This window comes from Lagopus leucura, unplaced genomic scaffold (genome assembly GCF_019238085.1).
Source record: "Lagopus leucura isolate 7727_CA_CO unplaced genomic scaffold, USGS_WTPT01 Super-Scaffold_100004, whole genome shotgun sequence".
NCBI classification, from domain to species: Eukaryota; Metazoa; Chordata; class Aves; order Galliformes; family Phasianidae; genus Lagopus; species Lagopus leucura.
The window spans coordinates 11,411,018-11,426,166 of NW_024962264.1; the positions used below are offsets into that span (position 1 = coordinate 11,411,018).

Sequence of the window (15,149 nt, forward strand, 5' to 3'; positions counted from 1 at the left end):
TAGAAAGTATCAGAAGGCAGAAAAATTCAGAAGAGACATCCAACTTCTGCTCTGGTTGAGACGCTCTTATGTAAGCATAGACGACAAGGACATGCAGAGTCACATCAGACAGAATGACAGCGAATTTTTCAAGTTATAACACCACTCAGATGTGCAAGAACTGCCAACTCTCAGCAAAGACCATGAAGACATTTCTCCAAACACAAACATATTCTGCAAATCCTCTTCTGAAATCTGGTACTGCTCATTCACAAACCTGGCCTAGGGCCAATCCTCTGTGGAAATTACCAGTTATTGTTTATAAAGAAATCACAGGACAAAAACCATACACTGCCTAAGTATGAAACACAACAACACTGACTTGCAGTGTTACTCTGCATTTCTAACTGCAGTATTTTTCCAGAAGTGAGTAAATTATTTTATTTGGTAGCTTGCACAAAAGCACGCAGAAGGAATCCTCTGAATTCCTGTAGGGAACAATAATGTGTTTGAGCCACTTCTGAAGCACACTTACTACAATCTGAGCCTTTGTGTCTCTTGCACAAGGACAGTTTTGGAGCCTGTGCTTGGTCACACACTTCCTTTCCATTATTTAAAAATCACAGTTCTAATTTAAAAATGTGAACAAGTGTAACTCCCTTCATTCACATTCAGAAGTAGTTTCTGAGGAAATATCAAAACCTGTCCCTAAAATGCTGTTTTTCTCTATTTTTGGTCATGCTAACAGTACGTGCTGAACAACCAAATAAGCTCTATTCCTGCAACTCTGTATTGACATAAATCATAAGCACATGGGCCACGAAGCAGAGCCCACTAGGGATTCTAGTTCCAGGGTCTTGCACCTCAAGTGCATGACTGAGAGGACACAGGGACCCAGAAAGTCATCAAAAGACACAAGCATCTTCACCATGTTCAAAAAAAGAGGATCTGAATAAATTCTGCCTTGTTTATGGCAGTGAATAAGCACAAAATTGTGGTTTGATCTGCCCAAACTCAGTCCAGCTTCTTCACTGACAGCGTGTATATTTAATTACCTTTACTCAACAAGTTACCTACAAAACCCACTAACATACTACCAAGTGGAAACACTGAACGCTCTATAAGAACTCATTAAATGTGCAGGTTAATTCAGTCAGTGCACAAGCTTATATATCTGTCTTCTGCAAATGCAAACTACAGAACTGCACATATAAGTGCTTATATAGGTAGCAATAAATGAGCCAAGTGACAAAAAACAAAGGAAAAGTGATACTGAGGGAGTACAGGCACGTGCACAATTCTGTGAGTCCTACTGCTGTACCAGAATATACCATAGTCCAGGACAGAGCTTCAGATTTGGAATACGGGGTGAGAGGAATCTCCTATCACAAGCCTCTACCCTTTCATTGACATCATATAAGAACAGTTTACAGGATGCATGTCTGTGTAAGGTATGAAGACTTGTTACTTTTGAAGTTTAGAAAAGACAGGGTAGAATTCCCTTTCTCTTAAGTGTCCTCATATCAACAAACCTGCTGCCACTAACGAACACGCACTAGATAAAGTACAATTTATTATGCACACTAATTTAGGAAATCAAAACCATTTTTCATTAGGAAATACAAGTATTAACTAACATCATTTACTGATGGAGGGAAGCCAGGATTTGCAATGTTGGAGGTATTCCTGGATTTAGTACTTTAGAAAGAAGAGACAGTAAAAAAAAAAAAAAAAAAAGCAGTTTTTTAGATGATGTAGCAGACTTTTCTACTGCTGGACAGTATTACCACAATGGCCCATAAATTACACAGACGTGGTATAAGTTACAATAGGGAAATTTTAACAGAATTTGTTTAGTACAATCTTTCATCTTACATCTCACTTCTGATTTTACGACTCTTTAGGGATAATCTTTTATTAATGACGGTTGAAGTCACAGATAAGCGCAATCTGAAATTAATCTGGCAAGGTCTCCATTCTTCACCATGTTAATTTTATTTCAGCCACATCTTTTAAGAACGTGAATAGATGGGATGACAACTTGACTTTCTACATGACAAAAAAAGGACCTGTGCTTATTATAGAATGTGTATTTCTTACATCTGTGAAAGCGGGAGAAAGAATATTAAGGGACTACCTATTTGGGACTACGGAAGAAAGCTCATTTCTCTGCATTTTCTAAGCTATAGTTTAAGCTGTGCATGCATTTTAAAATACAGTGAAGGCTGCTCAGGTGTGGAATGCTAGAAATAGTTCAAATCATGTTGAAAAATGGAAGCGCTAATGGGACAAGATATCTCTATTGATCACAAGACTTCACAACTGATGGTGGTGGTGAGACAATCTTTTGTGCTGTGCATGTGCTATTATAAAACAAACAAAGAAAAAAAACACACAGAAAATCCTACAGTAAAACGTTAATTTTGTGAAGCTGCATTTTCTAAAAATCAATACATGTAAATACAAATTTTGGTTGAAAGCACATAACGTTTCTCAAGGAAACAGCAGAAGAATTTCTAGTAGGAGGTAAATAAAATATCTGACCTTTAACCCTACTCTTAAAAATGCCTATGTGATTTTGGGCTTCGAAAGTCTCTTGCTCAAGTATAGCCCTGCCAGATACAATGACCTGGATCAGGTGTTGTCATACTCACAGAAAACACAATTCCTGAGCAGCATTACATGCAATCAATATCCAAAATTTGATCCAAAATTTTCCTGCCTTCAAATTCTTTAGGTATTGAACTCCCTTTCGGAAGGCAACAAGTCAGGAGATTAGTTATCAAGAGGCCTGAGAAACACTTTCTCCTCAGACAATACCGTGGTTTCCTTTTTTAGGCTTTGACTTGGAGAATTTTTACCTCCTGATTCTGCTGATAATTATTTTGCATACTTCTGACAAAACAAAGACTAAAAAAAACCCCACATTTGTTCTTGCAGTGGCATCCCACAATGGCATAAACTCTTACAAGTGAGGTCAGCTGACGGAATCAAATACAGCAGATAGAAACACATTTACCTTTGCATTTATGAACATGGTTTTCTGACAATCGTGTCCCTTTTTTCCACGACAGCTTTGATCAAAACATCCATTTTATTAAAATACTCAATTTACCTCAACCTTTGTTACGGTTTCTTCCTGCTTGGTTATTGAAACAAACAAATTGATTCAGAAAATATATCTTTGCTGAAAGACATAAAGTATCGTATCTGGCAGTACTTGGATTTAAATGTTATCGTTCCTCCACCAGCTTAATTATTTTTTTTGCTAAGACTACAGAAACTACTTTTTTTTTTTTTTTTTTGTCATAAGAAAATATATCCAGTCAGATCAGTTAGAAATGAAAACTTATTACCTTCCTTCTTCCTTTCATTAAATTCCCTTGTGGATTAAGAGCTACTACTGTGTCTTGTCTTGAGCAGTTTTATCCTCAAAAAGACTGAGAAAAATCTAGCGGATTATCAATGCTGATCTGTTTGAAAGAGCAAGAAATACTGCTCTGTTATCGCAGCAGGAATTTCCAAAGCGGTAAGTTCATCACAGGATGCACAGACATTCTGCTGGATGATAGAATAAAGGCTGTACCTGGAACTCAAAGCTGGTGAATCCTAATGCTGAAAAGGTGCCAGCTCGTGTTTTGCCAGAGAAAAATATTAACAGTGTAATGCCAGCTCTAACTAGAGATTTGGCACACAAAGCATGAAGAGTGTTACAGATTGTGCTGACAGTGTGACACTATGTTTTCCTGGATGTAATCTGGGTATCTTGAGAGTAAGCTTGGAGCACTAATGAGAAAAATGATATTGAACTGGAAGAGCTGTTAAATATGCAGTAGCCACAGGGTTCCTAGAGTTTACTGGAACTAAAATGAAAATTGTAATGCCATCAATAACACTGTAAACTAGGTAGAAATGCTGAAGGTAAAGAATCTCAGCAGGCAAAGCTTGTTTCTGCTACCATGCTTGCCAGGACATAAAGAGCTTCACTAATAACTCTCTTTTTATCCCTGAAGTCTTATTAACGAGAAGCAAGAAACTTGAGCTTAAAGGAACACACACATTTCACGATACAAATGAACATCACAACTGGCTAGAGAAAACTGTAAAAGCTGAATGGAAAACCATGTAAGGGCAAGAAGTAAAGCACATACTGAAGGTACGAAGATTATTCTATTTCTTCGTGTCTCCATGTTTGATTTTTTGCTGTTGACATTGCTGACTTCTGTTCGCGGTCTCTCTCTCTTTACTTCAAATACAACTAATGATTCTCATATGAAACACATGCAAAGTTGCTTGACATTGAGTTCTTTTACCATCTCTGCTGACATTCTTGTCATCTTCACTACATTCTGCACAGAAGGTCTAAAAATTCACCTCTTTGGAGGAGACATGAACCAGCTAAATCTGCCAGCTAACAAAATTTGTTTCTGATAACGATGCTGGATATTCACTTACCGAGGAAAGAAAGTCATAAATATACATAAATGGACATTGACAAAGAAATGCATTCTCATTAAAGAGAAACTGCCTTATTAGCATCACTAGAAAACTAAACAGTTCTTAACTCCTCCACATGCTGATGAATGTCCTTGTCTCATAGCTCTCCCTTATCTCCAGCATCTGATGTCCTGACACATCAGAAACCACGAATTACCAGGCTACTATTTATTCTCTATACGCAATTAATTACCAAAGCTATTCTTAACATTTCCTATTTTATGAAAGAAAAAAAATTACAGAAGAAAGACAGAGAAAAAAGATAGAGAAGCAGTTCTTTGTTTTTGAGAATATGAGAATGGGGGGAATTCTGGACGCAGTACCTATAAACAGTAACTCTGGATCTCCAAACTTCCATTGCGAGTACTATAAATTTGCCCTGGCAGATCTCTCTTTCCACTTTCCTCAAGAGTCACAAGTATAGAGAGAAGAAAATTTCAAATGAGTAGATTTCTGTATTTCTTCCTCACTGCAATACAGTTTACTTGTATCAGTACACTGATAATGGATAATTCATTTTGTCTTGTATTTACATATACTACAGGGGGAAAAAAAAAGACAATGAAAATTTTGCCAGTGAAGAAAGAAGTCTACTCCACACCAAGTTCTTCCCCCTTCTGTATCTGAGACAATGAAACAAGATGGACAAATCACAGTTTTTCCTCCTTTCCACAATGTTGCTTACATATTAGGATAACAAAAATAAAACAGAAAGCTTTTCTGAATTCATTACAATGTGAACGACGCTAAGCAGAACACACTTCTTACTTAGAATAACGGGAAAATTATTTTTGGTTGTACCTAAAGAATTGACTGCAAATTAAGATTTTTTTCTTCTTAAGTTTAAAACCACGGCATTTGACTAGACTTAGAGACCAGCTTACCCAAAGCTTACTGTGATGCTTCGGAAAAAACAGCACAGAAAAAGTTATCTTCCGTAGCAACTACTGCTATCTGTTTTTCTCTGCTATATTGTCTTTAAACCTATTTAATTCTGTCTTTAAAATAAGCACACGAAGGAGAAAATCTAACCTTCATTCAACACAAGGGTAATCCAATAGGGTTAAACACAAGAAATAATTTAATAAAACTCTACAAGAAAAATGACTTAACCACTGAGGACAATACAGCACTAATGTGCTTCATAACCAATGTCTTACCGACTGTGAGAGGGTCAGTGCACATGTCGCTTCTGTTCTCCTTCCATGCCAGCAAGTACTTGAGGCTGATGGGATCTTCTGCTTCTATATGGCTGTTAAATGCCACCATCAGTTTATGAGCCTTTGCAATGCCACAATAAGTCCTTGTTTCATTAGCTAAGGACAAATTATTTAAAGTGTTTGCTGCCTCGAAAGCCTGAGTGAAATATTCAAGAGCTTTGTCGTAATTCCCCTAGAGAAGAAAAAAAAAAAAAAAAAAAGAATAAAAACAATTGTAAAAACCACTTACAGTCACCTGTATATTACCTTGTTATTAGAACCTGCTCCTCTTGCACCTGGGAGATTTTGCAGCTCAGAGTCCAACTCATAGAATGACTCATGGCACAGTATTAAGAAAAGCACTCTCCCTTGCAGCTTGATTTTTAAAATACAGAAAAGAATGCTCATTTCTTTATCAGGAACTGGATCATTTTCAGTTGCCTGGATAGTATTTTGAACATGCAAATCACCGTTCGAGTGTGAAGTATTAATACCAATTTCAGCCAGGCCAATTAGGAATTATCACCATTGTTTCACTGTCATACCTGCAGGAGGAAAAGTCCTAATTTACCACTGGAATAATAAATTTTATAAAAGAAATATTTTAAATGGAAAAAAAACAAAACAAAACAAACAAAAAAAAAACGAGGCTAATGAAGTGGTGAACACAAAACAAGGGAAAGAACAGAAATGAAAGCCTACAGATTTATGGGAGGAAAAGTTTGTATGCTCAAAGACATTACTCCTAATTAAACAAAAAGAGAAATAGTAGGAAGGAAAAATACGTCAGCCATTCCTAAACAGAGAAAATCCAAAGATTTTATCTATTTATCTGAACCGTACAGAAATCCAAAATTCATTAATCCAGTAAAAAAGATTATAAACTAGAGCAGATAACACAAGGGCTGCTCCAAAAATTGGCTCACAACATCAGAGGCAGCTATGGTGGGATGAAGCTTCCTACCAATATTTGACTACGTTGTTGCCGTGGGACAGATGGCAGCAGAGGGGCAGTCTAACAAAATGGTGTCTGACACAGAAATGCTTATGAAGCAAAGGTGTGTCACTGAATTCCTGCATGTGGAAATATATGGCACCCACTAACATTCATCTACATTTGCTCAACATTGTTAGAGACCAAACAGCAGAGGTTTGCACAGTGAAGTGGTGGGTGATGTGTTTCAACAGAGGTGACAGAGATTTGAAAGATGGCCATACATATTTTGGTGAGAGTGGGATGCAGGCTCCTTGTTCACTGGTGAAAACACCATTTTGACTATTTTGAAAAACAGTGTTTTGTAGCTGAAAATTTGCTCTATCCAGTAGTGCTATTTTGCTCTTCGTATCTGTTGCCATTTCCATAGAAATAAACAGGAGGCATTACTTTCAGAATGACCTACGTACCTTGAGAAGAGTTAGAAAAGCATAAAAGCTACTTTTTAAAATATAAAGTTCAGGAAGACAACTGAACTTCCTGACCAAGCAGGAATGAAGAAAATAGTAAATGAATGTAATTATATAGAAAAACATAAGTTATTTCTACTGATAGCTCTCCCCTCAGTGGATCTCTTGTGGCGGAAATCCTGACCCCAGGCCTACAAAGAAGAAAGTTTGATGTTTTTCTGAGCAAAACAAACCAAAAAAGAAGTCAACAAGCAAGTCAAAGGGAAAAAAAATCTTGCGAGCAAATCATTATGTTCATCTCTTACCTGATATTGAAAAAACTAGTTCTGGCTGTTGCCAGATAGACAAATTATGTCCATTATTCAAATTAATTATAGCTGGGCTGGAAGGTGCCTCCCAGCTCTCCAGTTCATGAAGAATTCTGCTGCGCTGATGCTACAAACTGACCTGACTGAAACTATGTTCAGAGATGTCTGATCCTGTCACTCTCTACTTGACATAGTAAGATTGGAATTCCCTTCTGCATTGTGGAGACCAGAAGTACAGCCTACTTTCATATTTGTTGATCTTGATTAACTGCTTTTGCAGATCAAAATTTGTATGACTGCTAAAGGCTGTCTGAAATGTTAAAAAAAGAAAGGGAAGAAGGAAAATAAACTCCTGCTTAAATACAGCATGACAGCAAAATTAGGCATATCAGCACTCAGTAATGAATAAAGAACAATCAACCTGTTTAAAGAATTTCTGCCAAAAGTTTGGCAACAGAAACACGTAAGAGCTAGAAAGCACGAGGTTTACTGCATATGCCTGTGTACCTACATATATACAAGCTGAAAACTTCAGCATTTCACCAGTAACATGTAAGGTGCAGTTCAGAAATATCCAGCATGATTTAGAAAGGGTATTCCTATATTTAGTATAACTGTTTCATTATTTCTGCATTGCCCAGCCTGCTAAGCAAATTCAGAGACTGGCACATGGCTCAGAAATAAGGCACCTTAAAAGACCTTAGTGACCCTAGTAAAGGGAATTCTTTGTTGCCCTTAGCACTGTCTGTCACTGCCCATCCTCTGATTTAAACAGACCAAATTGGAGTCATCAGGTTGGATGGAACATAAGGAATTGAAAGCCCTTGTACTATCGATACTAACCTTTGACAAAATCTTTGCTGCACCCATTTCATAAATTTGGCTGAGAGAATGTAAAGAAGTCAAGCTAAGATTAAAAACTGCATATTAATACGCAATATAATATATATTCATATTTTAAAAGCACGACTTTTAATGTATAATAAAATTTCAATTGAGTTAACTGATGGCTCTTTAAGAGCATGCATGGCCTCAGCTGTGATTTGGATCTGTAATTTTCACAACACTGAAAGGTTCTTCTGATCTGAATTTGGACTTTCCATTTACCTATTGTAGAACAATAACCCATGTATTAAGTAAGGTGTGAAAGGTTCATCTTACCCAAAACTTAAGGCATATTTTACTTACTCTTTCATTGTAAATGTTCCCGATCAACACACATGCATCCACCACACTTTGGCTTAGATGAGCATTCTCAGCAACCTTCTTAAACTCTTCCAAGCGCGCAAGACTTTCAGCCACCTTTCCCTGACTGAAGCAAAGGACAAGGGACAGAATTAAACATCTACCCAGATGGTGCCTCCAAATGCTGAGGATCTATGCCCCTGTTCCTCTTTGAGTTTATGTTACGATGACTCATCTGCTTTGGGGTAAAACTTAGACTGTAGATGGTTGCTTCGCAGCTTCCTGTACCCAGACCAGTCCACACAGAACATCTGAAGGCAGAATCAGATTTTCTTGAGTGAAATTAAAAAAACCCTAAACTTCTTTAGAAAACTGTGCCCTATTTTAAGGACAGTAGTTAAAATGCTGGTGACAATTTTGCAGGGTTTTCAGAATTTCCATTTATTAAACCTCTAATTTTTTTTTCCATCTGAGCAGCTGATAATATTTTCAAAACAACTGGACCTCACATCCTGACAAGAGGAGAAAGCAGGAATGCTAGCTTGCCTAGCTTGGCTTTTCCTCACCACTTTTTGCTATGCAACCCTGGCAATACAGCAGCAGCTCTATAACGGTGCTGTCTCTTAATGCTAGGGATGACTTTTCGTGAGCATAATACTGCACTTTGGCTGGGTGGATCAAAGGTTGCTGGAGACACACAGGCAAACCTATAAACTGTGAATTGCAGGTGTCACCTCCAAATCCCAGTGAGATCAGAGCAACCTGAGGTCACAGCTGAATCTAAGTTGAAAACTGGCTAATGTAGATTGGCAATAACACTTGCAGATTTCTATGGTTTTTTTTTTTTTTTTTTTTTTTTTTTTTAATATAGCCGGTCTTATTAACAACGTCAGATCTCTACCATACGGTTACAAGATATAATAGACGTCTAGGTTTTCATGTGAGTAAGGCATTATGATCTTTTTCCCTTTAAGGCTGAAGTGTTACTGCAGCTGACCTCAATATGAGCCATGAACTTGAGCCACTAATCTAGGAGTACAGCATGTTAAATGTCAAGCTACCAAGCAAGAAAGAAAATGCTGTCTCTTAATTAAGAAACTCACAGAAACAGAAATTTCTGTACGTGATAAAGAACTATGATTTATTTTCTATTTTAAAACACCTTCAAGTTATATTCCTGCCATAAGTGACTGACTAGGTTTCATCTATATTTTGGCTTTTACTGCAAACCACATTGGTGATCTGTGCTTTCAAAAGCCAGCATGAGTCTGCAATTTTCTGCCTTATAAAATGAAGTAATTATAATAGGGTAGAGTCTTCCACTGGAGAGCAAACACAGTAAAGCATCACAGCAAATTGACAATTTTTCAGTGATCTCTATGTGACTGAAAAGGGCCAGACTTCTATAAAAGGATGCTAAAACAATAGAAACTAACATATTTGAAATGTTCATGTATATACTTCAAAGTAAGGCTTAGTTGTCAGTCAGCAGGGCTGAATTTAATACAATTTCCTAATTTAAGTATTTTAATGAGCCTATTAAACGTACTAAAAACATATGCCAAATGTCAAAAGATTACTAAATTTTAGCTTAGAAACCTCTTTTTTAACCTATGTTTTTTTCCAAAGAAGAGAAAATTGAGTGTATCCCAACAGAAATCCAGCATATGATTTATATAAGTTAAAGGACAAGGTTAAAATGTTAGACAAATATTAATTCCAGTTTTTCTAGTTTTCTATATGCAGTGCACAGGTGCAACTTGAAGAGCATATTATATGATACAATCATTAAATCCATTCAACCAGACCTTTGAGAGTTAAAAACATATATTCTGAGGAAAAGGACTCCTCGGTCCAAGGAATGAGAATGAAACAGTGCAGAATATTTGTGTATCAAGGTGATTCCAGTTTCCAATTGGGAAAACAGGACTGTTAACACCCACATCCCCTGACAACTGTCCAATTATGTATATCACACTTGGCCTACTGTTTGCAGTAGAAGTAATCAATAAAGGATGTGGTTGAGTGAACATAGATTTTGGTTGAACCAATGCATGAAAACTTAATCATTTACTCAGAGTGGAGAAATCAAATAGAGCAGGGATGAAACAGCCACTGAGGGGTTTGTTGATTGTGCCACCAAGTTTGTGGGCTAGAGGCTGAAAGTAATAAAGCAAATGGAATCAGTGACAGGAGAAAATGTAAAAAGGGTTTCTTAATTTCATGAATTGATAGAAATGTTTTGATGTATTTTTGGTCATTTTTTATATTTCATATAAAAATCTATGTTCCGTGCACAGAAAATATAAAAATTGTTAGGGCATATAATATCTTGCAAGCAAGCAGAAAACAATTTGACACATACTAGAAAGATGGTTCTCAGTGTTAGGACTTTACTTGCCAACTAGCAGCCAGTTGGTACAGTCAACAATTTTTTCAAGTAAGTACTTTTAAAAGCACTACAGCTTGAGGTATACAAAGTATGGCAGAAGGATTACTGAAACACTTCATCCTGCACATGACCTGATAACATGATAAACAGTCTTTCTTGCTCAAAGATCTAATACTTTATAGTTCCTTCAAACATCGACATGTTATTTTTCACAGCCATATACTTTCTCTCTCCTTAGACATCACCTTCCTAAATGCATAAAATGCAATTTCCTAAAGATATAGTCATTCATGATCCCACAGAACAGTTATGATGACTTCAGCAGAAGAGATTACACATCTACAGCAACTCATTTTCCAGTTTCATGCTAAAATGCCCTATGAGATTTTTACTCCTATTAGACTTTTATGAAAATATGCACCTTTTATAGGATTGCTCATGTGATTGAATTGGATGTATAAATCATGCGTCCACAAGAAGTCATTACCATGGTGGACACTGGCAGAATAAGTCAAGAACATGATGCTATTATGTCAGATATTTCCCCGGAAAATGACATGCCTAAATGCAGATGATAAAGATTTTCTGTTTCCTGTGGTCTGTGGAAACATCTGTAGCAAAGATTTCAAAAAAATTTCCAAAGCTATAGACAATTTCTGAGCCATAAGGGAGGGCTCTGCCACTTTCTCCAATATGTCACAAGGCTTTCAGTACAGACTCTCACAGACATTAAGATTATAATGCACTATTTCAGAAGCTAGAGAAATACAATCATCTTTTTTTTTTTTTTTTTTTTTTTTTTAAGGCATTATCCATCAAGTTTAAAATGACTTGCACAAGACTAGTCTAGGTAAGGCTAAAAAAAACCCACAAAACAGATAGTGATCAAGCTGAGTCTCTAGACTGCTACCAACAGTAATTATTCATGCAACCATCCAATATTTTCTAAATTTACCAGACATTGACTCCTTTGCTATATCAAGCAAATATGCAAAAGTATAGTATGAAAGTAAACAGAAACTTGTATTTTTTCTAAATTAAAAATTTAATAGCCTCTCTTTACATTAGCTTTTTCTACATAACATTGCACTGTTATTTCATGCCTTTTCCTCCAAGTACCAAGGAAGAACAAGCAGAACTGGAGCAGTCCAAACTTTTTAATGAAAAGTAGTGCTGCTGAGTTTTGAAAAGTAAGTTTGTCTGAAATATCATCTGTCATCCTGGTTTACAGAATGTTTTCTATTAGGGAGCAACACACAGCAAAAATGCATTTAAACAGAAGGACTTGCTTAAGACAAAGATCACAGAGACGCAGAATAGTTAAGGGGTTGGAAGAGATGGATGTCAAGTCCATCTGCCTGGCTCAGAACAGGGTCAAATAGAAGAAGACTGCGTCCTGGGGGTTTTGAATAATTTTTGAAGGTTGTTTTGATCCAACAACCTTTCTAGACAACCTGTTTCAGCATTCACCCTCACAATAATTTTTTTTTGTGTGTATTTAAGTGGACTCTCATGTATTTCAATTTGTGATCATTGCCTTCTGTCCTGTCAGCAAGTACCACTGAGAAGAGCCTGGCTCTGTCTTCTTTACTGCTGTTTGAGAGATACTGATTAGATCCCCTCTGAGCCTTCTCTTCCACGGGCTGATAGATGCTCCAGTCTATCATCTTTACAGCCCTTCGCTGGTCTTGGCCCACTGTGCTCAAGTCTCTCTTGCACTGAGAGGTGGAGCATATACAGTGCTCCTGAGACGACTTCACCAGTGCTGAGTAGAGGTGCAGGATCATGTCCCATGACCTACTGGCAATGCTCTCAGTAATGCAGGTTGTTTTTGCCATGACTTGACATTGCTGGCTAGTTGGGATACTTGGCTCATGATCTCTTGTTCACTAGAAAACCCAGGCTCTTCTCTGCCAAGCTCCTTTCCCTCCAGTCAGTCCACAGCCTGTATTGGTGGTGCCTGGGGATATTCCTTCAGGGTACAGGACTTGGCTTTTTCCTCTCCTGAGCTTCACAAGATTCCCATTAGCCCTTTTCTGCAGAGAGGCTAGATACATTTGAATGGTAACACAACCATGTGGTATATCATATACCTCTCCTCAGTTTTACATTAATCACAAATATGCTGATGGTGAACTTGGTCACATCATCCAGGTTGTTAACAAAGGTACTAATCAGTATTGGGTCTACTGCTTGTGACTGGCCTCCCACTGGGCTTCATGCTAAATACAAGTAGGCGGTTTTATTCCAGAGTATCTAAAACAGAGAAAGGAAATTCAATATGCATTTTCTAGGTATGCCCTGTTGGCTGTCATAGGCCACTTTTTACCCAGACTACTGCTTTTTGTAAATTCAAGGAACTCATGAATGCTCTTGAGAGCTCAGACACCTCACTTCTACTGTCTCACTGTGTCATGGTAGCCAAGTATGTAAAAGTCAGTCATAGCAATAGCTAGCGTACCAGCACCATCTTTTGCAGTTAAGCTTACACAAATTTTGCAAATGGGACCTGATCTTTTAAGTCTGTTTCATGGCTTTTTGAATGTCTTATCCTGTGTGCTCCTTCAGAATGTTCAGAATATGAACAACAAACTGTATCAAAGTGATGAACCATACTATATTCTTAATACGCCTGGATTTCAGTTCTTCAGCAAGACCTTTCCCAATTTTGTGGGAAAAAAAAAAAAGAAAAAAAAAAAAAGAAGAAAAAAGCCCTCAAGTTGTGGGGGTGGGAGGGATGGGGGGAAGCATAAATTCTGTTTATAGGTACAGAAAAGCTTTGGATCATACATTAAAAAAAAAATTGTAAGAGTCTAAAATAACTTTCAATGAAAGGGTCACTTACTGCAAGAAGGGCGCTGCTTAAAATTTAAGCAGTCAGTAATGGGAAGCGACAGACCTCTAACAATTTAAGTCTTTCACAGTTGAATGAATGTGCACTGACAGCCAGACAAGGATGTGCTAACCTACCTTACCAGGATCTTGTCTATAGCTTCATATGCTCTTCTTAGGCCTGCAGAATCACACAGTGCTGTGAAGATTTTTATAGAGGTGTTCAAAATCTGTGAAACAGAAAAATAAAACCCAATAAATACAATGCTATGGGTTTCTTTCTTTCTTTCTTTCTTTTTTTTTTTTTTTTTTTTTTTTGTGTGTGTGTGTGTGTGCATGCAATTCTTGTGCTCATATAAAACGCAAAATTAAAGATTTCCCATATTTGCATTTCTTTTTTAATTAGTTGCAATAGAAACAAGTTTTTGATCATCACTCATAGTTGTTTGATACTACATAATAACTGCAAACTAAAAAGATCAAACTTGTATTTAAATGTCTCCGCTTTGCAGCTTTGCAAAAAATGAAGAGATGTTCCAGATTCACAATTTATATTTCCTTATTCATAATTTAAAATTTCAAAAAGCTGTGCTTTCATGAATTTCTATGAATCAATACAGTAAGACAGTGCCCTTTGTATTCATACAGTTTTAGAAAAGACATTCAAATACAATTTATTTATTTTTCTTCCTTCAAAACATCACTACGAGAACTTTTTTAGTACAATTCAAGTGCATAAGAGCTGAATAAACTACAGCTTACATGTTTAAGCAAGGATTGACTTAAAATACCGTAGGTAATTTTGTTACATTTATGACTAATTATTCATGCACGCTAGCAACCTGTTAATATTGGGATATACTCTTTCACTGTGACCTCTCCCACAACTGAGGGCTTACAGCCACTACACAAAAACATATGATCTTAATTTAATTTAACACTGACATCACCTGTATTGCGTAATTTCTCTTTTCAACCTTTTTATTTCCAACGGTGGCGAAGGGAGAATGCATATGAAATTAAACCCTGTTCTTTCCTTCTTCCCTCTCTGTTGCTTGACCCAACCTATTACACACATGAGAACACAGGAAATCTCCAAAGACTATCTATGGAAATCCTTTTTGCACATTTCCAAGAAAGCAGTAGTGAATGTCATTTACTAGCTTTGAAGGGGGATGGGAGATGCACAGGGACATGTGACAGTAGCCTGCGTGCCCCAAGATGCCTATTTATGGTAAAGTAAAAGATAGGGCACTCCCTATTAAGATGCATCCCCTGTCACTGGCAAAGCCAGTGCTTCAAAAGAATACAACTTGTGTGTGCTAACCCTATGGATGGTCACCATTTCTACTG

At 37.1% G+C, this 15,149-nt stretch overlaps 1 protein-coding gene across 10 annotated transcripts in view; it reads right to left on the reverse strand.

Annotated features, from left to right (window-relative positions):
- The window catches only part of TTC29 (tetratricopeptide repeat domain 29), a 316,699-nt gene that overhangs the window by 41,912 nt on the left and 259,638 nt on the right, over positions 1-15,149 (reverse strand). For all 10 annotated transcript variants that reach the window (XM_042870538.1, XM_042870535.1, XM_042870537.1 and 7 more), the window contains 3 exons: positions 13,935-14,026; positions 8,576-8,699; positions 5,637-5,868 (listed from right to left, as the gene is read on the reverse strand). In XM_042870538.1, the coding sequence (XP_042726472.1) occupies positions 5,637-5,868; positions 8,576-8,699; positions 13,935-14,026 (448 nt within the window). The remainder of the gene's footprint in view (positions 1-5,636; positions 5,869-8,575; positions 8,700-13,934; positions 14,027-15,149) is intronic.